The 24315-nt window shown below is 53.5% G+C and overlaps 1 protein-coding gene across 1 annotated transcript in view; it reads right to left on the reverse strand.

The window, feature by feature from the left end:
• Nucleotides 1-9906: 9906 nt before the first annotated feature.
• Nucleotides 9907-24315, reverse strand: part of FRAS1 (Fraser extracellular matrix complex subunit 1) — a 99449-nt gene continuing 85040 nt past the window's right edge. Inside the window, exons 49-73 of the mRNA XM_064651364.1 lie at nt 24009-24239; nt 23784-23897; nt 22647-22797; nt 22041-22200; nt 21646-21808; nt 21257-21503; nt 20795-21139; nt 20427-20587; nt 20098-20245; nt 19789-19994; nt 19163-19319; nt 18379-18579; nt 17336-17523; nt 16868-17143; nt 16463-16695; nt 15961-16121; nt 15072-15286; nt 13914-14064; nt 13287-13394; nt 12962-13121; nt 12441-12557; nt 12019-12185; nt 11580-11785; nt 11287-11433; nt 9907-10881 (exon numbers count right to left, since the gene is read on the reverse strand). Coding sequence (XP_064507434.1) covers nt 10297-10881; nt 11287-11433; nt 11580-11785; nt 12019-12185; nt 12441-12557; nt 12962-13121; nt 13287-13394; nt 13914-14064; nt 15072-15286; nt 15961-16121; nt 16463-16695; nt 16868-17143; nt 17336-17523; nt 18379-18579; nt 19163-19319; nt 19789-19994; nt 20098-20245; nt 20427-20587; nt 20795-21139; nt 21257-21503; nt 21646-21808; nt 22041-22200; nt 22647-22797; nt 23784-23897; nt 24009-24239 — 4998 coding nt within the window. The 3' untranslated portion in view covers nt 9907-10296. The remainder of the gene's footprint in view (nt 10882-11286; nt 11434-11579; nt 11786-12018; nt 12186-12440; nt 12558-12961; nt 13122-13286; nt 13395-13913; nt 14065-15071; nt 15287-15960; nt 16122-16462; nt 16696-16867; nt 17144-17335; nt 17524-18378; nt 18580-19162; nt 19320-19788; nt 19995-20097; nt 20246-20426; nt 20588-20794; nt 21140-21256; nt 21504-21645; nt 21809-22040; nt 22201-22646; nt 22798-23783; nt 23898-24008; nt 24240-24315) is intronic.

Raw genomic sequence — 24315 nt, forward strand, 5'->3', positions numbered from 1 at the left:
TAACTCAGGAATAATAGACCCCACGTCCTTTTTCTGCAACTTCAGCTGCTATCAATGTGACCCACAAGACCTGGAAAGGCCCTTCCCACTTCACCTGCAGGGCTGGCAGTGCCACCACTGGACACGGACCCAGTGGCTGGGCAGGAACGGAGGGGCTGGGGCGTCCAATCCATCGGCCCAGGCGGCACCAGGAGTTCCTGGAGTTCCTGCAGGGGAGAGCCTCAAGACAACAAAGGATTAGGAAGATCATTTTAAACTTCAATAGGCATATCTCCTGGAATATGGGGACTTTGACAAGGCCTACTGGGGCAACAAGGACACACTCAAGGCTATCTATTCAAAGGATCTACCAGCACTCAAAAGCTATCACAGTCCTTCTTGCAGGGGGAATTCAGGAAACTCTGTTTGCCAAGAGCCTCCTGGAGGATTTACAGGTTTTTGGGCTCTCTTTTAACCATTTTTCCCATCACTGTAGCTGGGACTATCACCCGCCCTACAGGGGGAACAGCCCACAAAGTTCACTTGCAGGGATGCCATTAACTCAAAGTCCCTTCTCAGGGGGTCACTGCACACCTTGGCCTTTGTTTGCCCTCCCCACCAAAGATGCTTCCAACAGTTCTGACACATCTGGCAGACCCAGAGCTCTCCTCAGGGAATGCTTCAGCTGCTTAAAGGCTGCCCTTGCACCATCTAGCCAAGGCAGCAAATGCTTACAGGCTGTTCTTAAAAGCTGGTATAAAAGTCTTACCGCACATCCAGAGGGAGCAATCCAGAGTCCACCCCATCCTACCATTCCCAGCAAGGCAGTTCATGGGCTGTCTGGGGCTCAGGGAGGAGTCAGGGGGCTTCTTTTCTTCCTTCCTGCTTTCCAGATTTTCTCCTTCAAAAGCAACAGCCATCTTTTAAACCTAAGGTTGTCATTCAAGGTGGTTCTCTCAGGTCCTGCACTCATCAATCATCTTGGCCATTGGTTTCTTGGCAGGTTCTTGCATTCACGTCCTACAAGCAAACCAAGATGAGCCAATTTAGCTGTTACTGCAACCAATCCAAGCTGGCATTCTGATTTTAAAGGGTACTGGGTTTCCCTTACCAGGAGAGATCCCACATCAGGGGTAATACCTACAGGTTCTGCCCTCTTCCACTCTCCTGCAGTTCCACTGGCCCACACCACAGGAACAACTGCAGCTGCCACTTCAGTCACGACCTTGCTGCTGACAGGAGTTATTCCCTGCACAACAAGAGCTGCTGCTTGGACACATTTAGTTCCAGCAATTACAGTTTCGATAGCCCCAGTTTTCCATTTCATTTCTGCCTCAACTTTTCCAGTCCATCTCTTCCTAGCACAGGTTTGGCTGAGTTTGGCAAAGAGACAAACTCAGGAATTCCCCAATGTTTTCCCAGTTTAACCCCTGTCACACCAATCACCTTAACACTGCCAGTCCTTAATTCTCCCTCTACTGGGTTAAGGACTGAGGAAGTTGGACCTGTGTCTGACCAGGACATGTGCAAACCAAATGGTGGGGAATGGAACACACACCTGGCACTCCTGCAGCTCTTACCATTACATTCCAGAGAAAACAGTCAATTGTACCACCACTGCTCATTTCTTCTGTGCCACAGCAACATCATTCCAGGCCTCTCACTGCCAACCCTATGCTTCTCCCAGCAGCTCCAGTGGCACCAAAACTTGTCCTGAAGGCACAAAGGCTCCTTTTGGGAGCACCATGACCCACCCAGACTGTAGCACTGGAATTCCATCTCCTGGACAAGCTGGGAGAAGCAGGGAAGAAAAACAAGGACCTTACAGGTCAATTGGGGGCACCTCTTCATCCAACAGCAGCTCCAAGAAAGGTACTGAGTCAACACCTCACCAAAGACACAGGAAAACAACTGCCAACACTTCAACAATCACTCCAGTTTTCAATTGATAAAGCAACACTGAAGAAAAGCTTTTCAGACACTTGGGAAGAGTCCATCCCACTTTAACCAGTGTGTGGGACTCGTTCCCAGCCTCCTGAGGTTCATTTCCCACCTCACTCAGGGCTGCAGTACACCTGGTTCTACACACACTCAGGGAGCTGCTGTTCCTGCATTCCAGTCTCCTGGTTCCCCTTGCAACTCCTCCAGCTGTTTGCCCAGCTCTCCAGTGCCCATTCCTTTGCCCACTGCACTTGTTCACAGCCCCAGGGCTCCCAGGGCCACCCTGGGCTCTCCCCTGCCCTGACACTCAGGGCCCTTTCCCAGCCCCGACTCCATCCAGCACTGACACAGCTGCTGCACCTGCAATTCTTCTGCTCCTGCCCTCCCTCTGCCTGCAAAACACCCCTGCCAGCTCCTGCACCCCACCTCTTACCTCCCAGCAAAGCAGAGCTGCATCCTCCTGGATCCTCCAGCTGGATGCTGCTGGCTCTGGGCAGCTCCCACCCTTCAGCAGGGGATGCCAAAGGCAGCTCTGGGGACTGGCCCGAGGGCAGGGACACCCACTCTGGCTCACACCAACACTCAGCCAGCTCAGGCCTGGGCTCTTCTGCCTGCAGGGCAACAAACAGCCAAGCAGGGACACTGGGACACTCCAAGGAAACAGGCAAAACAAACTCAGCAGCCTGGCACACCACAGCCCCCAGACCTGCCCAGGCTCCAGCTGCTGCACAGACCTGTGGCCACACAGGACCCAAACCCACCCCCAGCACAGACAACCCTGGGCAGGTCAAGCTGCTCATTCCCAAACACAACCAAACATCCATCCCACTGTCTGCCAGCCCCTGCTCCCAGCAATCCATCATCTTTCCCATTTCCTTTCTTTACAGGTCCTTCCATTCACATTCTACTATCAAACCATGATTAGGAAGTTTAGCTGTTACTAGAACCAATCCAGCTTGGCTTCCTAATTTTAAAGGATACTGGGTTTCCCTTACCAGGAGAGACTCTGCCTTAGGGGTAATTCTTACAGCTTCTGTCCTTGTCCATTTTCTTGGAATTCCACTGGCCCACACCACAGGAACAACTGCAGCTGCCACTTCAGTCAGGACTTTGCTGCTGACAGGAGTTATTATCCCTCTGTAAACACCAAACTGCTTCAACACAAACAATCCAGTGGACACTACAACTCCTTGGCACTTTCAGTGTAACCAGTGCAAGTCAGTTCCTAAGTTACACAAGGTTTTCTTCTAAAGTTGTAATTAATTAAGTTATCAAAAAAACAACAACTGTGAAATAAGAGATCCCCCCTATAGTTCTACTCTTAAGGAAAAAAAACCCCAAACCCCCATCCCCAGTGCTGCAATAGCTCAGGTTCCCAAAAAGGCCCAGGGGCTGTGCTGGGGCTTTGGCTGCCCTGGAGCACAGGCAGGAACACAATGTCACCACCCCACGGGCACAGCTGAGAACCCAAAGAGCAGCCACACCAGCAGCTCCTGCCAGCCCTGCTGGGCTGGGCCTTGGGGAGGAAGGGCACTGACCTTTCTTCCTGCCTAGGAGCAAAGAGCCTCCTTGCTGAGCACTTCTCCTGCCAAGGCCATCAGCTCAGATGGGAAGTTCATCAAGTGCAACTTCCTGGAATGAGAAAGATACTTGTTCCCTGGACAATCTCTTTCCAACTGAACTCAGAAGTACACACTAGAAGTTCAGGTGTTGTCTAAAATTTCTTACATGAACCTCTGAGACACAACTGGTGAGTTTTAGAAGCCAGGCAATCTTTTATTCCTATGCTCTTGAATCATTCCAGCCCGCCAGGAGTCCCAGAAATCAGATCCCAAAGGGCACACACAGTTATCTCCACTGCAGATGATGGGAGGCGTCAGCATTACAGGAGGATTCATTTTCCTTCCCTGCATTCCTGTTCCACAGTCAGGACATTTTCCAACACTCAATACCGTACACACCTACCCTTAGAAGGTCTCTGAGGGGTATCACCGAGGGCCTTCCCAGGTCTGCTCTGTCTGGAGCCCTCAAAGTCCTCAGTGCCTGCCTTAGGAACCTCAACACAACTCACCTGCTTACACAGCAACTTGCTGCTGCTTGGCTCATGCCTCACTTCCCTTCTTCCTTCTTTCTTCACCTCCCTTGCTTGGTCCCTTTCAATCCCTTGGCTCAGCTCTCTGCAGTTTCCAGGCTACATCCCACTGCAAAAAGGATCAGCTCTTGTTACATCTCAACACTCAGGTATCATTCCCCCTTTTTTCCTGACACTGGGCCATCAGGCCAGTGTCTCATTATTTAAAGCAGAGTTTGACTCCTCAGTGACAACAACAGCTACAGCCCTGAATCCTAACACAGGCTGAGACACAAACACGGATGGGAACTCTGAAGGATCCACTTTGTTCTGCTCACCAATCAAAAGGAGCTTTCTGAACTCAAGAAGAAGAGACTCAACATCCTTTTTCTGCAACTTCAGCTGCTAGAAATGTGACCCACAAGACCTGGAAAGGCCCTTCCCACTTCACCTGCAGGGCTGGCAGTGCCACCACTGGACACGGACCCAGTGGCTGGGCAGGAACGGAGGGGCTGGGGCGTCCAATCCATCGGCCCAGGCGGCACCAGGAGTTCCTGCAGTTCCTGCAGGGGAGAGCCTCAAGACAACAAAGGATTAGGAAAAGGATCATTTTAAACTTTAATATGTGTATCTCCTGGAATATGGGGAGTTTGACAAGGCCTACTGCTGCAACAAGGACACACTCAAGGCTATCTATTCAAAGGATCTACCAGCACTCAAAAGCTATCACTGTCCTTCTGTCAGGGGGAACTCAGAAAACTGTTTGCCAAGAGCCTCCTGGAGGATTTCAAGCTTTTGGGGCTCCCTTTTAACCATTTTTCCCATCACTGTAGCTGGGACTGTCACCTGCCCTACAGGGGGAACAGCCCACACAGTTCACTTGCAGGGATGCCATTAACTCAAAGTCCCTTCTCAGGGGGTCACTGCACACCTTGGCCTTTGTTTGCCCTCCCCACCAAAAACGCTTCCAACAGTTCTGAGACATCTGGCAGACCCAGAGCTCTCCTCAGGGAATGCTTCAGCTGCTTAAAGGCTGCCCTTGCACCATCTAGCCAAGGCAGCAAATGCTTACAGGCTGTTGGAAAAGTTGGCAGAACAGTCTTACCACACATCTAGAGGGAGCAATCCAGAGCCCACCCTGTCCTACCATTCCCAAGAAGGCAGTTCATGGGCTGTCTGGGGCTCAGGGAGGAGTCACGGGGCTGCTTTTCTTCCTTCCCGCTTTCCAGATTTTCTCCTTCCAAAGCAAAGGTTTCTTGGCTTTCCTTGCTCAAAGAGATGCAGCAAAGGCCATCTTTTAAATCCAACACTGGAATCTACTCGAGGTTGACACTTAGAGGGGTTCTCTCAGGTCCTGCACTCATCAATCATCTTGGCCATTGGTTTTCTTGGCAGGTTCTTGCATTCACGTCCTACAAGCAAAACAGGATGAGCCAATTTAGCTGTTACTGCAACCAATCCAAGCTGGCATTCTGATTTTAAAGGATACTGGGTTTCCCTTACCAGGAGAGATCCCACATCAGGGGTAATACCTACAGGTTCTGCCCTCTTCCACTCTCCTGCAATTCCACTGGCCCACACCACAGGAACAACTGCAGCTGCCACTTCAGTCGGGACCTTGCTGCTGACAGGAGTTATTCCCTGCACAACAAGAGCTGCTGCTTGGACACATTTAGTTTCAGCAATTACAGTTTTGATAGCCCCAGTTTTCAATTTCATTTCTGCCTCAAGTTTTTCAGGAAGTCTCTTCCCAGCACAGGTTTGGGTGAGTTTGGCAAAGAGACAAACTCAGGAATTCCCCAATGTTTTCCCAGTTTAACCCCTGTCACACCAATCACCTTAACACTGCCAGTCCTTCATTCCCTCTTTGTTGTGTTAAGGACTGAGGAAGTTGGACCTGTGTCTGACCAGGACATGTGCAAACCAAATGCTGGGGACTGGAACACACACCTGGCACTCCTGCAGCTCTTACCATTACATTCCAGAGAAAACAGCCAATTGGACCATCACTGCTCATTTATTAATCCCAATCCCACACTTCCTTTGCAGTTGGAGCACCACTTTTAGAACCCAATTACAGTCCATTAGAGAGCTCCATGTCTAGCAGGGACAGGTACCCCTGGGATACTCTCAGCAATGCCTGAATCCATTGCAGGGACCTTGCTTTGAGCTCCCCAGGGCCGGGCACCCCGAGGATCTCCCCGAATAATCCTTTCGGTGCGCGCTGGAGTCCTCGGGGTGCCCCAACCCGGGGGGCACCAACAGCACTGTCCCTCCAGGGGGGGCCCAATTTGGTCCTAAAATGCAGGGGGATCTTGCCTGTGTCCCAGACTGGTCCAGGGATCTGAGGCCCTTCCCGAGAAAATCTCGGTGCCGGCGTGAAGGGCCAGAGATCCCTTGGAGCCATGGGAGAGCAGGCACAGAGTCCCTCCTGGGGGGCTAAATCTGCTGCCTGAACTCAGCTCTTCAAAGAAACTTCTAAGACTCAGCTGGTGAGTTTTAGAAGCCAGGCATTCCTACAAACTTTGAGATATTTTAAGAGCTTACTGAGTTAAAAAATATCAAGGTTTTTCAGGGACATCTGACTTTTAACAGACAGCTCCGTTCTCCTTTCAGTACAAAATTATTTTCAGGGAATCATTTAATAGGAAGTGCCCAGGAACCCCAGACTGTGCTTTCCAGAACAGAAAGTAAACAGAGGAAAGCTACTTTGCACAAGTGTAACATACTCCAGAACAGACCTGACTTTAGTCTTAACTCTTTGTGTTCTAATGTAGCAGAAGACAAAACCTCCACCAGGAGAGCTGGCACATTACCCATGGTACCCTCAAAGTCCCTCTCATGAGGGCTGTAGGAAAACTGCAGTTGTACGAGTCCCTTTTGCCTGCAGATGGCTGGGGATCCTCTCCATCCACCTCGTGCTCTCCCAACAGCAGAAAGGGGAACCTCAGGGACACGGTGGCACTCGACATCCTGCTGAGAGAACAAGGAAACCTTTAGCATAAAGGGGAGTTGGAATCTAAAACTTCCTTTCCTGGGAGCTTTGTGAAGTCTGCAACCAAGAGGGGGAAAATTTGCATCTCCTTTGGTGCAGGTGTCAACAGAGGCCAACAGAGCTTTCACCTTTTTCAGACAACTGTGCCCTTTTTGGCTCCCTGGCAGCCCCAATGGCCCCAGAACCCCCTTCCTGCACACCCACGGGTGTCACACACAGGCACCCACACACCTTTGCTCCAGCCCACACGGGGCCAACATTTCCTCACCCTGGACATCCCAAGGGGAGTAGTTTTGCTAGAGAGCACAGCAACCCCCCTGTCCTTGCAAACTGCCTCCCTGCAAAAAAGGAATAATTTCTCCTGGACACTCCTCCCACAGTCAAGGGCTTTTAAAATGCGCTCAGGGTCCCTCCCAGCTTCTGCCTGTCCTTGCATTTAAAGGCATGGGCATGTTTCAACAGCAAACCCAGCTCCTCACTGGCAGTATAAGCCCTGCTCTTACCTGGACAGACTCCCGGGCTCGGCACAGCTGTGGCTCATGGAGCAGCTTCCCAAGGCCCTTCTCTCTCCCAGCAGGAAGCACAACTCGCCTCCACTGCCCAGCACCAGGGGAAACCACGAGCCAGGCTGGAAACTGACACAGAACGAGCAAAAAGCATTAATGCAGCACCAAAAAACCAAGTTAAAGCAGTCTTTGCCTCGTAACCCTGCACGGGGAAAGGCTTTGGGATTCCGAGGCAATCCCTGAGACAGCCGGAGAGCAACAGCCCCGCAGCCCTGCCACGGCTCCCCCGGGGTCACCCGGCAGGTAAGGACCTTACCCGGCCCCCGCTGCCCAGCACAAGGCGCCCCTAAACGCCCCCCGGCTCCCCCGGTCCATAACCCAGCGGCCAAGGCGCTCTCCCCTCCGCAGCCCGGGCAGCAGCGGGGCCGCGCCCTCAGCCCTCACACACAACCGACCGCACCCGCCCCGCCGGCCCTTTATACCGCGGGCCGCCAGCGCTGCCCAATCAGCGCTCGAGCGCCGCCGCCCAATCCCAGCCCGCCTGGCCTTGCGGCCCCGCCCCTCCCGGCCCCGCCCCTCGGCGCGGCCCCGCCCCCGTTCCCTCCGCGCGGCTCCCGCCGGGGCCGGGGAAGGGCGGTGGGAGCTCCGCGGTCACGGCCCGTCCGGGAGCTCTCCCGGGATAAGGGGAGCGAGGCGGGAGGGGGGCCTACGAGGACAGCGGCGTTCTTGGGGGCGAGCCGGGTGGGCCGGGGGGCGGGACCGGCGCGAGCTCCGTCAGAGCAAACCTGGTCATTCCAGTGGATCGCTCTTGGAAACTGTGGGATCGTAGCGTTTTCCAGGAAACAATAACGTCACATTTTGAAACATTCCACGGATGGGGATACCACAACCTCCCCAGGCAACCCGTTCCATGAGCGACTGTCCTGACAAAATACCTCCCCTCCTATGCAGTTGGCAGCAACAGCTGGGCTGGCAGGAGCAGAACCTCCCTGCTGGGCCATTCCCCAGCAGCCCAAGTGCCCTGCACAGGGCTTGGTGCGGAGGCCTGGGCGGCTCGTTCCTCCAGCTGGGCATTTTAGGAGCTGCCCTTGCCCCGTTACTGCCAAGTCCCTCCGGCAGTGGTGCAGCTCCTCAGCTGGAGTGCCTCTGAGGGACCCCCGGCCACGTTTCCCAGCAGCTGAAGGAAGGGAGGGTCACCCCCCAAGCTGGGCTGCCTTTCTCTCGCTGCCTTTTCCCCACCTTTACACTGCAGTGACAAGAGCTGCACTTTCCCAGGGAACGGGGCAGTGACAGGGCAGAGCAGCAGGCAGGAACCCCCTTCTTTTCTGCAGGCCAGTGACTAACTGTGTGTGAAGGGACAGCGACTCTGGTACCAACTCCACCTCCCAGTTCTTGTCACAGATCGATCTGAGGCACTTGTCAGGTCAATACCTGCTCTTTTCAGGAGCACCAGGCTTGTGGTCAGTGTCTTCATTGTAGCCCACGAATCCCTCTAGGTGTTAAATCAGCCTCCCTGTCCTGATTCTTCTCATGAAGAATTAGCATTAGTGTCAAACCGTGTTAATGAGATATACAAACTATCCAGAGAGCGTCTATGTTACAAGCTCAGTTTGGCAGTGTTGCTATCCTGGAAAGTGTGGAACAGTGACTGTCAGTTTCCTTACGCTGCTCTTAAACACCATCCCTACATTCCCAGGAGAACTCTGGAGGGAGAAACAGAACGTTTAAACCATGAAACCCTGGCATCGCAATTGTTACTTCTAAGGATGTGTTTCTATCTGATACATTTGTTGGGGTGATTGCTCTGTTTTGTGCTCGGGGCTCGTTCCCGGGTCCTGTCCATGCCCGCTGCGGGTTCCGGCCGGTGCCGCCTCTCGCCGAGCGGGCGGGGTGCGGGTTCCGCAGCCGGAGGACCGAGGCGATACTGAGGCTGGGATCGGGACCGCCGCGGGCGGGAGGAGCCGCTCCGGGGCGTGCGCTGGTGCCGAGACCGGCGCTGCCGCTCCGGCTGCGGATCCCACCAGGGAACGGGACACGGTTCCGCTCGGGCCGGGGTAGCCGAGGCTGTGACGGGGCCCCAGGTGCCGGTGCCGAGGCTGAACCGGGCGGGGTGCGGAGCCCTCCCCGCAACGGCCCCGGGAGCCCCCGGACCCGCGGCGCCGTCTGGCGGACACGGCCGGTATTGCAGGGCCGGTACCGCAGCCCCGGGGCTACCGCACGGCGGGGACCGCACGGCGGGGACCGCACGGCGGGGACCGCCCGCACCCCAGGGGGGGTGCAGAGCCCCCCGATCGGTCACCCCTGAGGCCACCACACCCTCCCCCTTCCCCGTGGTGTTCCTGCCTTGCCATGCTCCTTGGAAAGGAGGAGAGGTGGAGGAGGCAGCGCAGGAAAGGACACCTGGTCACACCGGGTCAGGTTTATGTTCCAGCTTTATTCTCGGTCAGAGAGGCCCTGCTTTTCTCCTGGCTGGCACAGAGCCCCCCCATGCCAGGTGGGGATGGTGTCCCCACGGTGCCTGGCTCCACGGGGCTGGGCCCCTGCCCAGGGACAAGGTGGGAGGTGCTGGATGTCCTGGGCACTCAGGGCAGTGCAGAGCTGGAGCTTTGAGCACCATCAATGGAAAAGGCCAGCAGTGCTGTGCAGTGAGGTTGCTGCACAAGGGGCAGAGGGGAGTGACAGCCACTCCTCCTCCTCCTCCTCCCAGTGTATAAAAATACCAGTGTGACTTTATTTGGCTTTTCAGCTTTGGGTTATGTTTGTTCTACAGTTTATAAAAAGCTTTTCCCAAAGTGTGTGCTCTGTTACACTTCTGTGCCGTCATGCAAATTGCTGTGGACTTTGACTTCCAGGTTCACCTGCTTCACCTTCCTGCCCTTCCCCTGGCAGACGCTGCCATTTTCCCTCAGAGAATGAACATTCCTCACGGTACAGCACCGGCTGCCCATGGCCCTCGGGACACCCCTGGGCAGTTCCACCTTGGTGTTCAAGGGGTGCTCCTCGGGGGCGGCCCTGGCAGCCTCCCGCTTCCTCCGCACCTTCCGACACTTCCTGGCGAGGAGGCAAACCCCGGACAGCACCAGCAGCAGAAGGGTGAGGGCGGCAAAGGCGCTCCCCAGGGAAGCGCCCGTTTGGGACAACGAGGCTGCGACGGCGGCTTCCTCCCTCTCCAAGAGCAGCGACTTCATGTTGGTGCCGTTCTTGACCTGGTCGCCCTCGTTGTCGTAGACCAAGGAGTCGTCCAGCACCGTCCTGCTGGCGCCTCGGGCCAGGTCCCTGCGGCTGCGCTGCCAGCGGTGAGTGAGGGACCGCTGGACACGGGGCCCTGCCGTGCTCTCCGGGCCAATCACGTAGATCACCTGAAGGTACCACTGGTGTCCAGCTTCCACCTTTCCAAAGGGGAAGACGAGCACACAGGTCACGTTAGCAGTGAGTTTAACATCGAGTGATCAAGAGCTGGTGCATTTTGTGCTCTGTTTCTGACCAAGCAGCTCGGTGGGTTTTTTCTGAGCCCCTGCAGAAACGCTGATCACCAAGTGAGGTGTTCAGCCTTTGCCAGCTTCAATAATTCATTTAGGGTCATGAATAATACGCTTTTAAAGAGCTTTTTCCTGAGTGCTTTGGGGGGGGGGGGGAAATAAAATCTTAAAATTTTAGATTATATTTAGAATAATAACCTAATCTTCATTTTCTGTGTCAGGGTTGGCTTCTGAAGGACCAGAGCCTAAAATTTGCAAAGCATTTGGGAGATCCTGGACAGAGAAGTTACTTTTTGGGCTGCCAGAAGCACATACCTTGTAGAGAGCATCCACCTTGAGAGTAAATCCATCGACTCCGGGCATGCTGCTTACCGAGTGGAACTCGGACAGCTCGGAGGCAAAGTGGGCATCAAAAGGCACATCGTGGAAGTACCTGTCTGTCACTTCAGGTTGGTTTCGGTCCTGGAAATCAGAGAGGTGTTATGAAGAGGGGGGCAGGCTCTCCAAAGGGAGGCCAGGGCACTACACACTCCTCACCCCTTTGCAGTCAGGATCTGTTTGCTGCTGGAGAAGCTCCCAAAGAGGAAGCAGAAAAGCAGAGGACTCACCAAGAGGAGGAATCGATGTTTCAGGTACTTGTTGGGTTGGATGCAGCCATACTGGGGCCCCTCGTTATAGACAGTGCCCGTGGGGTCGAAGAAAGGCACGTAGCCATCCTTGCCTGTGCACAGGTAGACTTTTTCCAGCTGCAGCTTGTACGCGGCATTGAGGTTTTGTTCCGGGTGCCAGAGCACGCGGCCATACAGGACTTGCCCTGGGGAGGGGGGGAGAAAGGTGGACAGGTGAAATCCTCCAACAAGAGAATTAGTCACTGCTAGAGACTAACACGTCGAACCACACGTGGCTCTGGGTTTGGAAAGGTTTGGATGGTTTGGGAAGGGTTTGGGGTGTAAGGGTGACAAAAGCACATTCTGTTCTTACAGGGCTTTAACATGCTCAAAATGTCATTTGTTGCTGTAAAAGAGGCAAAGCCAAAATAAATCCTACCCTTGGAAAAAGCCCCTTTGTAATCCATTTCTGCCAGGGACATTTCGGATTTGGTGGGGTCCATCAGAAACACCTTCTCGTTGTTACACAGCTGGAACTCTGTGTTTAGGGAGTAGACAACGGGAACTGGGCGGTTTGTCTGCTGGAAGGCGATGGGGATCAAAAATCTGGAATTGGGACAAGCAAGGAAACCATGGAGAAGTGAGGTTGGACACATGTGCACCCCAAGCACAGTGATCTCCCACCCCCCTGAGCGCAGACACTCTTGGTTGCAGGGAGGCTCTTAAGCAAAGGAGGAGGTTCCATCCCTCCCCTTTTCCCTTCCTGCTGCTGTTGTGCTGTCCCACGCACCTGCTGAGACCCCAGAAACACCCCAAATGGGCTGACATTGTCCTGCTGCCGTGGGGATGGGGCCTCCTTACCGCTCTGGAGCGTGAGCCGTGCAGGGCAGGGGCTTGTCTCCAGGCTCTGCCCATGGCTGCGTGGGCTGCACAGTGCAGGGGATTAAGAAGATGGTGTACTCTCCGGAGTAGTCCTTCCTGGGAACAGACAGAACACCCTGTGGTCATCAAACGGGGCCCTGTGTTCACCCAGAGCAGCACCTCTTCCTGGCCCCAGAAATGTTCACCCAGTAGTTGCCTGAGGGACAAAAGGGACCTAGCGAGTTTAATGTGACCCTCTGAAACACACGGTCACCTCTGGGATCTACCTACCCATGGCTTCACTGCTGGAAAAACACCTTCATAAGGAGCTGAGCTGATTTTTCCCTCAGCAGAGGATTTCCAGCCCTGACAGCAGCTCCCTGCACGCTCCAGCTCTCAGCCCTTGGCCAAGACTGGCTCCTGAGCATTCCACACTATCGCTGTGGCTGCTGGAAGGGCACCAGGGAGAGAATACAGTGCCGTGGGAAGCTTCTGAAGGGGACTGAACCCAGAATCCTCACCTGTTGTAGGAACTGGTTGCTCTCCAGAGCTGGTAGGGGGAGTCGAAAGTCTGAGCGCTCCACAGCAGCTGCAGGTCAAATTCGATCCCTCCCAGGTGCTCTGGAGTCATTAAAAAAGACCTGACATCTGGCAGGCTGTGGTGCTCCATGACAAAAAGCCCTGGAGGGGGAGGACAGGGAGGTGACAGGTAAGATAGAGCATGGAGAGGCCCCGTGCCATGCACCTCAGCGCAGAGGGGCTCCTGGTGGGAAGGGGGACTCGTTCTGCTGCCTTGTTTTCACTGATTTCACTGATTTCTGCCTCTGCCAGTGTCACTGCTCTCACCTCTGAACTTGGCCTGTGTCTTGAACTCGATAACCAGCCGGCCGTCCTCGCGGATGTAGATCCTGATGATCTGCAGCCGGGCCGAGAGCACGCTGTCCGTCTGGATCCCTGCAGGGACAGAGGCACTGGGGAGCACACCCAGCACAGTCACCCCTCGGGGGGGCTCTGCCAGCCCCAGAAGCATTTGGGAGAGCTCCAGAAGGCATAGTTTAATTGGGATCATCCTACAGCGAGCCAGCTACTAAACTTCCTCCGTTATCCACGTGCCAACTAAGTCTCCCCCAAGCAGAAGTTCTTTTGAGTTCCCCCCATCTGTGAGAGCCAGGGGAACATGACTGCAGCTGCCACACGAGTACCCCTGAAAAGCGTCCAAGACATCACTCCAAATATCCCACAGGACTCTGATGAAGAGAGAGGTCTTTTCCTGAAGTGCCAACTGTGCCCACGAGCAGAAGGGCTGGGGGAACACGGCTAAGCTGGCACAGGGGCAGGCATGCCTGGACTCAGCCTGCACGCCTTTTCCCTCAGGGATCAGGGCTCTGGTGGCAGGCAGCGCAGAAACTAAGGAAAAGGACAAAACAAGGAGGAGTTAACACTCCCATAGCGCTCGGAATGCCCCAGGCTTACCTGTCCTCCAGAGAACAGTGTCGTAGAAGAAGGAGAACTCCATCTCTGTGTGATGCTCCAGGGAAGCCCAACCCCTCGGCGCTGTCACGTAGATATAGGACACATAGAGAGGGACGTGGACTGTCAGGAAGGACTGAGCAGAGTCCCGTACCTGGCAATAAAACCCAAAAAAAGGGGTTTATGCACCTTCCAAATGAAGGCAGAAGTGACTGTCTGAATGTTCTTTACCTCGACTGTAGGTACTTTAGACAAACCTGTGTTTAAATCAGGGTCAGGGCTAAGGCTTTTTGGTGCCGTGGGACAAAGGAGCTGTGGGGACAATTTCACCTCAAAACCCCCTAGTTTCCAAGGCTGTGAATTAAAATTCAGCAATTCTGCTTGCTCAGGCCTCCCCCAGCTCTCCATTTATTATCTACAGAGTGCAGCTGTACTCTGCAAGCCCCAGAGAGTTCAGGGAGACATTCCAGCCTGGCTGGTGCCAGGCTCCACAAGCTCCATTGGGCAGTTGTTCAGGCCAAGTAGCTCCTCTGGATTTGTGCAAATAATTGGAGCTATAAAAGGAAAGTTAACAAAGTATTCCAGGCTGGCAGGAATTAAAAGGGATTATGCTGGCCATAACATTCTGACTGGGAATTTAATGCAAGAACCTAAGGATGATGAGATACTCACTGGAGTGGGATGTACATGGATAATCCAGCCATGAGAGGGCAGTGAGACACACTGAATAGTGAAAGCTACTAATTTAAAGAGCATTTTTGGCTTTTGCTCTGCCAGTGTGTTAATTAAGAAATGAGTAAAAAAAAAATCCCATGACCTCACTCTGTTGTGGATCACACACTGATCTGTCTCTGCTGTGTCCTTTGCTCATTTCTACTGGGTGAGAACACAGTCAGAATTGTAAAAGAATAGAGCCCAGCTGGGGATGTGGGGCTTTCTATTAAAAAAAGAATATTTTGCTGATGCTCTGAAGATTAAGAGAATAAAACCCAGGTTAACCTAAGGAAAAGAAATGAATTAAATGCACGCAGCACTTTTCCAGGTGAAAGGGGGGAAAAGCCACAATCCCCTTGTACAGAGCAGCAACTACACATGAGCACGAAGCCTAAGGACAGAGAAAGATCCAGGTTACGTGGAACAGCTCTGGATGTGGCCTCTCACCTGGAAGTCAGCGGTGACTGAGCCTCCACAGACATCAATTAGCTCAGTCATGTCGTAATAAGCATCAAAGGTCCAAATGCAGCTCTTGAGGTTGAGGTGCTGGTAGAGCTGGATCGTCTTGGGCTCCCTCACCGCGGGGTCCAGCTGGTAAGGGCGGTCATAGCCCGGGCCCAGGACGAAGCTGTCGTGGGTCACTTCGTCCAGGAACCCTGCCTCTGGGATGGAGAGACATCAGGACACTGATCCCTCTGGATTTTAAAGAGCCTGAGGTCTCATTTGCACTCTTGAACCACGGGAGCTCCTCTCCCTCAGTAATCCTGGAGGTCAAACTGAATATACACAGGTCTTCACAGGGGAAAAGTGTTATAGGAATGGGGTAAGAATCCTAAAAATCCAGCTTAGGGATCTATTCATTCAAGGTTGAAGTTAACCTTTAAGAAATGAGGAACAGCTTGAGTATGGAATTATCAGAATGAAGTACAACCCACTGCCCACCATGCAACAAGTATGGATCTCGTTCCCTGGAGCGTCAGACACACAATCTGCCTGGTTTTTTTCAGCAGTGAATTTATTTTGCTGCTTCTTGTTGCCTTGTGGGAGACCTCAGTGACCCAGACACAGCAATCCAACCCCACAGCTCCCTCTCAAACCATGTGGATATCACAAGAGAGATTTGAAAAGCAGAAAATCACAATCTCTTCAAACAGAGCAATGTTTAAAGATTCCCATGCATGGAATCTCATCTCCAATGGGGCAGCTCTGGTCACTGCTATTAGTACAAGATTAATTATTATTTACATGATGTCAAGAGAGCCCAGAGGAAGACAAAGCAATCTTCTCTGCATTTCTTCCCTGGTTTCCACATTCAGGAAGTAAAGTTCAAGGTTACCTGAGGTGCCTCTGAGGTCTCTGACAGTGACCAGGTTGGAGCAGACGTGCTGGTGCCTGTAGATGGACTCGGAGAGAAGGAAATGCAGGTTGTGCAGCGGGAGGGTGGAGATGAGGGGCAGCATCCCATCCTGGTGGGGGATCTGCACCGAGATGTGGATCCTAGAACAAGCAGCACATGAGACAGCGGAAGAGAGCAGCCCTGGCAGGCACAGAAGCCTCATGCATCCCCCCCCAACCCACAGCAGCCCAGCCCAGCCCAGCCCAGCCAGGTGAGCCTGATGTTTAGTTTCAGCTGGATTTCCCCAGCTACAAGTCTGCTCCTTAAGCTATTCCACCAACTCCCAGTTCCTGAGGGGAAGGGAGAGTGGGAGTACCCTGAGCACCCCACACTGCAGCAGGGATGTGGTTTCACACACACATTCTCCTTGTGGTCCCAGGCACCTCAGTAAGCCCGGGGGCGCTGGTGAAGGGCTGCACTCCCCACTTCTCCAGGCTCATACCTGTTGGGATGCTCCTTGTGCTTGACATCCAGGTACTTGAGCGTGGCAATGAATGACTGTGCCTGGAACCCTCTGGCTGTCCCTGCCACCACAGGAGTGTGACAAATGGCACTGTCTGTGCCTATGGTCACCATGTTGCTCCTCAGGGGGGTCCCCACATGGCCAGCCTTGTCCACAGCCTTGGCCACACAGCGCACATGGAACCGCCTGCTGAAGTAAATGCTGTCCAGCACCTGGAGGGGAACGAGGAGGGAGAAACAAGTGGTGCTTTCAGCAGGCTCAGGGAAGAACAGTGCCAAAAAAACAAAAAAGAAAAATCCCCAGAGAAGCACCACACCAAGTGCCAAACCCGAGGAGACTGTGTGCTTTAATCTCAGTGCTCCTGCTGCTCCGCCCTGCCTGTACCTTGTGGTTGACGCTCGTGAAGGGGGTGTTGTCAGTGATGGTCTCGAAAGGCGACCTGGCTCCATTCCCATCGGTGGGAGCTGCCACTTCCCAGCTGAACTGTATTGAAGACTGGTTGATCCCGGCCTCACTGCAGCGTTCCTTCATGACGGTGTACTTGGGGAAGTGAGGGTCACAGGGGGTGACACAGATGAGAGGATAACCCGGGGAAGGGGATTTCTTAGCACCGTCCTTGGTCACTTCTTCCACCCGGTCGTAGTCAGCCAGGGTGACGACCTGCAGGGATGCAAGACAGCAGCACTCACCTGGGGCTGAGGGAAGAGCTGGAAAAAGCCATCCTTCCCTCCCACACGGTCACTGCAGCTCTTCATTTCATTTCATTTCATTATTTCATTTAATTTCATTTCATTTCATTTCAGTCTGTACTTGAAGGGCACTAAATCACATCCGCTGCAACGAGCGACTCACCACGGGAGGTGCTGGGAGAATCAGGCTCCCTGTTGCCTCCTGATCCAAAATAGTCACTGTTGCAGTGCTGGTGTCTCCAAGAACTGCTTCCACCGGATCATCTGGACCCAGCACCAGAGAAAAGGACTCGTGCCATTCCCGGTCTTCGTTGGACATGATCTCCACCTTAAACACGATGTGGGTCACACCTGGGCGAGGGAATGCAAGAAAAACAGAGAGAACTCGATCCATCATTGGAGACTGCTCTGAAGTTTTCTTGTGAAAACCCTGCACAGCTGCTGCTCCAGGCTGTGGCCATGGAGACATTATGATAAAATACACATTATAAATTTTATTGCCACTCATTGCTGCTAATAATTTAGTCCTGTCCCCACAGGAGTCTGCTCTAGACATAAAACTCCAGCTATGACAACTGATCCAATCGATCTGGTGATAGATTCACTAGCAGATGCCATCTGAGGATTAATAATGGCTGTCTTGTAGCTGTCTGGACTAAAAATCTAGGATGCAAAGCACATTCCCACCCCTGCTGTCTCTCACACCAGTAGTGTGCAGAGCTGTTTGGTGAAGGCTTCTTGGTCCAGCAACACGCTCTGAGCTGTTCCTGACAACTAGTTCTCTGTTGAGATTTAGATCCTCTGAGGATGACTTTACTCTCACCTGCCATGTGCCAGTGCTTCCTCCTCTGGCCTGATCACCCTCCATTAAACACGTCAGCTATTTTGAATAACAAAATTACAGCAGCCAGAGGAGGAAGGGGAAAAATCTTGCACTCCACTTGAAACACACTGAAGAGCTGGACAGGTCTTTCTTCTCACAAAGACTGTGCTGAGCCCAAGAGCAAATCCCAAATCAAATCTAACCCCCAAAATCTAAGGGCATATTCTGCCTTCTTATAGTCACTGGGAGCAGTTAGACCGGCGTTGTGTTGTAAACCTCATTGCAACAAGCGGCGTTTTCCAAGTCTCCTGAATGTTCTGACGTGCACAAAGTGTCCCTGGTCACACACCCACCTCTCACCCTCCCTTCCAAGGACCCTTTACCTGGGCTGAACTTGAGCATTCGACTCTTGGGATAGTAATCCACGCCGGCCTGGGCGGAGCCGTCCCGGGTGCTGCAGCGCACTTTGGAGGTCCTGTTCTGGTCCCCTCTCCGGACCACCCTGATGTTTAACACGGCTACACCCTCCGGGCCCGGCGGCTCCCGCACCTGGTACGCGGCTTCTTCGAACTCGATGGTGGGGGCTGAAGGAAGAGCAGTGGAGAAAAAGCCCCGGGTTTGCACACCTGACTGATTCCAGGTGGAGGACACTCAGTACCTGCGGTGAGAGAAGCTCAGCTCCTTTTAGACTCATCTACGCACCCTCAGAGCAAGGGGCTCCACAAAGCGGGGGCCAAAATGGGTTGGATGTGAATTAGGGCAAAATCCAACAAATGTATTGAGCTACAGAGGATGGCAAATTATTCTCCTGTCCCTGCCTCCCGCTGAACCACACGCCCTCCAATCCACGCCACGTGCCGGTGCTGCAGTCACAGCAGAGGAACCTGGCAACCCCTTTTTCCACACAGATCTCCCCAGGCTGTGATGCTGCGGAGGGGAAGCACAGCGACTCCCCATGGAACTGCAGGGGAATGGGAAACAGGACAAACAGCGGGTTCAAGGACTGTTATTCATCCCTCCCTTCAGCCCAGCCCAATGCACACCAGTGACCTGCACACAGAGCTGTGACTGGCACTGAAGGCATCCATGTTTACCCAAAACTGCTGCTGGGACTGTGCTGACTCCCTCAGAACCACAACAACATCCTTGCTGAGCATCCTCACTTACCATCTTCATCATTGGTGACAGTTATGGTTGTCATGTCCATCTTCCCAATCCTAGCTCCACTCCAATGGTTTCCAAGTGGGCTGCCGAGATAGACCTGGAACTGCTCTTCTGGTTCAAAGGCAGAGTCATCACTGACATAAACACTGCAGTTCTTCACCTGAAGCCAGGTAAAGAGGAGAAAAGAGCAAATACTGATAAATCAAATGAAGCCATGCAAGGGCCAGGCTGTACTTCCCTATCCAGGGTTTCATGTCTGAGTGCTGCCTATCCTGGAAGAAACACTTTCATTTTTAGGGATGCTGCTTCAGTGTGGACAAACCCCACGGTCACATGATGAGACACAGCAGCAAAGGCCCCTCCTTCCACAAACCCACAGCTCTCTGCTACAACAACCCCGAGTCCTCCTAACACACAGGATTTGCACTTTAGGACTTAACTAGTTTAATCATGAAACAAACAACCCCTTCACAGTCAGGTCATATTGCCAGGACAAGAATTTGTGTCGTCTAAGAGACTAGTTTGGACAGCCTCTGTCAGCTCCCTCTGGCCATGCAGAGTCAAAGAGGAGATCTGAGCCTCTCCAAGCCACATCTGTTTTATTCCCCCCCAAGCCAGGTTCAGCTCACCTTCTCCCCTTTCAAGAAAGTGATGCGGGACTCCTCCGCGTTCCTCCTCTCCAGGAAATCCTCCATGACCTGTGCTGTCTGGCTCCGGGTGTAGCACCTCACAGAGGACTCATAGCTCAGGTCCCCGGTGCGGAATATGGGAATGTGAAGAGTCCCTTCCTTTTCCTTCACCGTGTAGGTGTTCTTAATGAACTGCATGCTGGGCACTGCAGGGGGTCATAAAAAGAGTCAGGCAGTGCTGAAGAGCTTGGTTTCACAGAGAGCCAAGAGGCTGGGATGGACCAGGTGGAGCTGCCAGGGGTAACTTACCATCTTGGATGATGTCATTGATGGCCACGATGGCTTGGAATGGCTTTGCCAGCTCGGCTCCGTGGGGTGAGCTGAGATAAACAACAAATGTCTCCAGCCCTTCTATCACTGGGTACTGAGCGTCATCCAGGATTGTCAGGGGGCAGAACTGGGAGGAAGGCAGAAGTCCTGCTGTTAGAGGTGCAAAGATTTCATCCTTCCCAGCACTCACATTTGGAGGTCTAATGTAAAGCCATTATGTCAGGCATACCATGGCAGATCTGCACAGAAAGACTGCAGAAGTGTCACCAGACAGAGCAGACTCATCAGGAGTCCAAGTGGCTCCTCACCTCTTCGGTCTTGCCTGGCCTGAACTCTATTTTCCTGGAGCTGGGGACATAATCGACTCCCGGGCTGGCAGACGGAGGGTCTGACGTCCGAGTGGCACACCACACAGAGGTGGGGGTGGAGAGATCAGGTCCCTGGCGAAGGACTGGAATCTCAATGTTTCCTGCATCGCCAGTTGCACACAAGAGAGAACAAGGTGAGAAAGCAGCCAGGTACACACCATAAACCCATTCCTTTCCCTTCAGCACCCCCTTCTCCTTTCACTACCGCTCCTGCCCCCAGCCTTCCCCACGGGGGCAGAAGGAATCACAGAACCTCTCTGCACATTTTGGACAGGTCTGTTTCCGTGGGAGCCCCCCCTACCCTTCACCTGCAGCCTCGCTGACGGTGAAGGTGGCATTGCCCAGGAACACTGTGGAGGCATCATTGGGACCAGCAATGAAGACGGTGGCTGAAGCCCTGCTGCCAATGCGGGCGTTCTCCGAGGCATCGGCCAGTACGATCTCAAACTCCTCTTCTTCTTCGTATTCACTGTCATCGATCAGCATCACGTCACAGGTCACCACGGTCACACCCGGCCCGAAAACAATCCGGTTCTCATCCGCCATCCCCCGGGACTTGAAGTCGGAGCCGGATTCCAGCATATAAAGGCTGCTGCCCGTGGCGGATTTGGGGACGGTATAGCAGATGGCAGACACGGTGCTGCTGGTATCCCCTAGGAAGCAACAGAAAAAAACCCATAATTCTATGGAAATACTTTTCCTCTATTTGGTGGAAACCTCTGCCCTCTGCCACTGTCCCTCCCATGGGGCTCCCTCCTGGCTCCACCCACCTTTCCTTTCAACAGGAGCCGAGAGGAACCCAGCGCTCTCGCTGACGTGGAACGTCCTCCTGTCGAACTGCAGCGTGGGCTCATCCTCGGGGTCAGCGATGGTGACAGTGGCCCGGGTGACGTTCCCCAGCAGAGCATAGGCCGGCATGCTGAGCTCCACGGAAAAGCTCTCCGTGCCCTCAAAGACGTCGTCATCATTGATAACGATGGTGCAGGCCTTGGTGTCCTCCCACTCCTCAAACTGCACCTGGAAGGCAGGAAGCCAGCTGCTCTCCTTGGACCAGGGCCTGCAACTTCCTCGGTGTTTTTATCGCTTTCCATCAGCTCTTTCCTCCAGGCCTGAGGGCAGGTACGGTCAGACCGTCCCTTTCCCGGTGGCCCCAGCCTACCTGCCCCGTGTACTCCACGTAGTCCTGCTGTCCCGGCGGTGATCCGGAGCCGGCGGTGGCCGTTCCCTGCTCGGTGCGGCACATGACTATGGCGTACTGGTTGAGGCTCCCGACCCGCTTCACGGTGACGCTCACGGAGCCGGAGCTCTCTCTGACCTTGTAGCTGCAAAGGGATCAAGCAGATGGAAATAACAGGCTGAGGAGCAAACTCTGTGTGTTTGTGTCATACTGAGCACCATGGACTCAGAGTGAGTGTGGCCTCCATGGAAAATCCGAGGGACACTAATAACCAGGGACTTGGGCAGAGGGCAGCTGCTCCGTGGTTTAGCCCAGCAGGCCCCTTTCCTCATGGACAGAATTTCATTCCCACGCTGTAGGGTGGGAATCACACTTACCTGGTGTGTGTAAAGCTGAGGAGAGACCACTGGACATGGAAGACGTTGCCACTGACCACGTTGGGTTTGCTGTCCTTCACTAGGAACTGGAAGCTGTCCGTGGTCTCCTGAGCCTTCTCCTCATCCATCACGTACCGAATGAGACCCTGGTTCACATCCTCTGCCAGGAGGAGACATCCAGTGAGCCGACACAGAAATCCAACGGCAGTTTTATACATCACCGCAAGGATCAGGGTCTCCACAGGAAGCAGTAACCCCCTCACCTCCCCTTCCTGATGGAGGGCCCCTCAGCCCTGCAAGACTGAACTTTCCACACATTGCTCTGCACTGCTGGCTACACATCTACCAGACTTTGTGATGATCTACAACTCCTCTTTACTGTCCCAAGTCAAGTCTCCAGCTCTAACAAGTCTGGAGAACCTGGGTGTGCTACAGGACACAGGTTGGCATCTACTAAGAAATCACAGGATTTCTGCAACTGAGAGCAAAGTCCAAGGCTTATTTTCTACATACTTTGGAGATCTGCCCCTTGTCTTCTCCCTTCCCATCTTTTCTTTCCTTAACAAAGGAAGGAAAAAAGCAGCAGGACACAGCCCAGCTCCATACCCTGTGTGAAAGTGGTCACAGCCGTCCCTGGTTTCAGCTTGTGCTCCACATGACCATTTCTGGGACCAGTTGTTATCTCGTAGATCAGCTGTTTGTCATCTGTGTCAGGATCTGTCGCCAGTAATTCCTTCTTAGTGATGAGGTTGGTTGCCTGGATTAAAGCCAAACCACGGGAGTAAAACGCTGGAGCTCCAGCAGTGCAAGTCTGCTTGACTGTTCACACAAAAAGCCCAATGATCCCTCTGTCAAACAGTTTTCCATGAGGGAAAATCTAGGGATGTGAAAGCACAGAGCAGTGTGAACAGACGGACACCCCACAAGGTGTTTGACAGTGCGGGAAGAATTCAAATTTTGCCTCACATCAGTCTGTGCCTCAAAGAAAAGCAAATTGAGAAGCAGCTGCCCAGCCTTATGTAGCTGGGACTAAAAGCTAGGATAAATTTTTTGGTTTCACCTGAAAACCTCTGCTCCATGAACTGTGCTGATGCTCAGGTGAGGCCTGGCTTTGCAAAAAGCATTTGCAAACAGCCTCAAGTTGAAGAACAGGACAGATCAAGCTGCTCTGGGGAGCCTGGACTAGGACCTCTTTCAAACGTCCTCACGTGGATCTGACTCAGTTCCACCACATTTTGCTTTCTCTTCTAAAAGAAAATGCCTTTAACAGCAGGAGAAAGAGAGAGAACTGAACTGCCCGAGGCTGCAGGAGTGCTTTTCCTTAAGTCAGGAATTTGAGCTGAGATAGCCACTTCTTAATACAACTTCTTACTACAGTGTCTTCCAGTCTTTTTTCTTAGGAAGAACCAAAGTGTTTCTTTGCAGTTAATGCTGGGCCCTCAGAAACAAGCCGAGAGAGACAGTTTCCTGGGGTTTTGTTTGGACTTCAGCAAAACAAAGGCACGTCACAGCGAGAAATCCCTACATCATATCCTTGGAAAGCCATGTATCTCTGCCATGGCTGCTGCAGAACATCATCAAGACTTCTCCACCATCAGCAAAGCTGAAAATATACCCTGGGGTGGAGGGATTTTCTCTACCACAAAAATAAAAATGCTGAGGGATCAGGATGTTTACTTGCGAAGCTCCTGCTCCAGGAACAGCCTAAGAAACAATCCAAGCTGAGCTCAGACAGGCAGTTACCTTGCCATCCACGTGCTCCAGCCACTGCAAACCCAGGTTGGTGACAACCCTGGGTGTCCCGTCATCCACAGGGAGAATTTCCACTTGGAAGTGCTGCGGTGCTGCTGTCACGACCTGACAAAAAGTTCAGAGAGACGGACGTTACTCCGGGAGTCGGCGCCTCATCCACCCAGGCGGACCGAGGGCGGACCGAGGTCTCCCTCACACCTCGTCTCCTGCCCTCACCTTCCTCCCCCCGTCCTCCACGAGGAAGAAGGGGTTGGTGCCGTCGGACACGGTGAAGGTGAAGCGGTCCCTGAGGGAGTTGCTGCCGTCGTGGCTGTAGCTGACGCGGTTCTGGTAGATGTCCCCCATGGTGAAGGTGGTGGCCTGCTGGTGGCCATGGCCGCTGGCGCTGCTGCGCTCGATCAGGCCGTGCCGGGGCGGCTGCACCACTGTGAACGTGACCGACTCAACCTGTGCCGAGGACACGGAGTGGCAAAGCTCGGGACATGGACTCATCAGCACCATGCTGCCGTGGAATTTTGGTGCT

The sequence above is a fragment of the Pseudopipra pipra genome, chromosome 4 (genome assembly GCF_036250125.1).
Source record: "Pseudopipra pipra isolate bDixPip1 chromosome 4, bDixPip1.hap1, whole genome shotgun sequence".
NCBI classification, from domain to species: domain Eukaryota; kingdom Metazoa; phylum Chordata; class Aves; order Passeriformes; family Pipridae; genus Pseudopipra; species Pseudopipra pipra.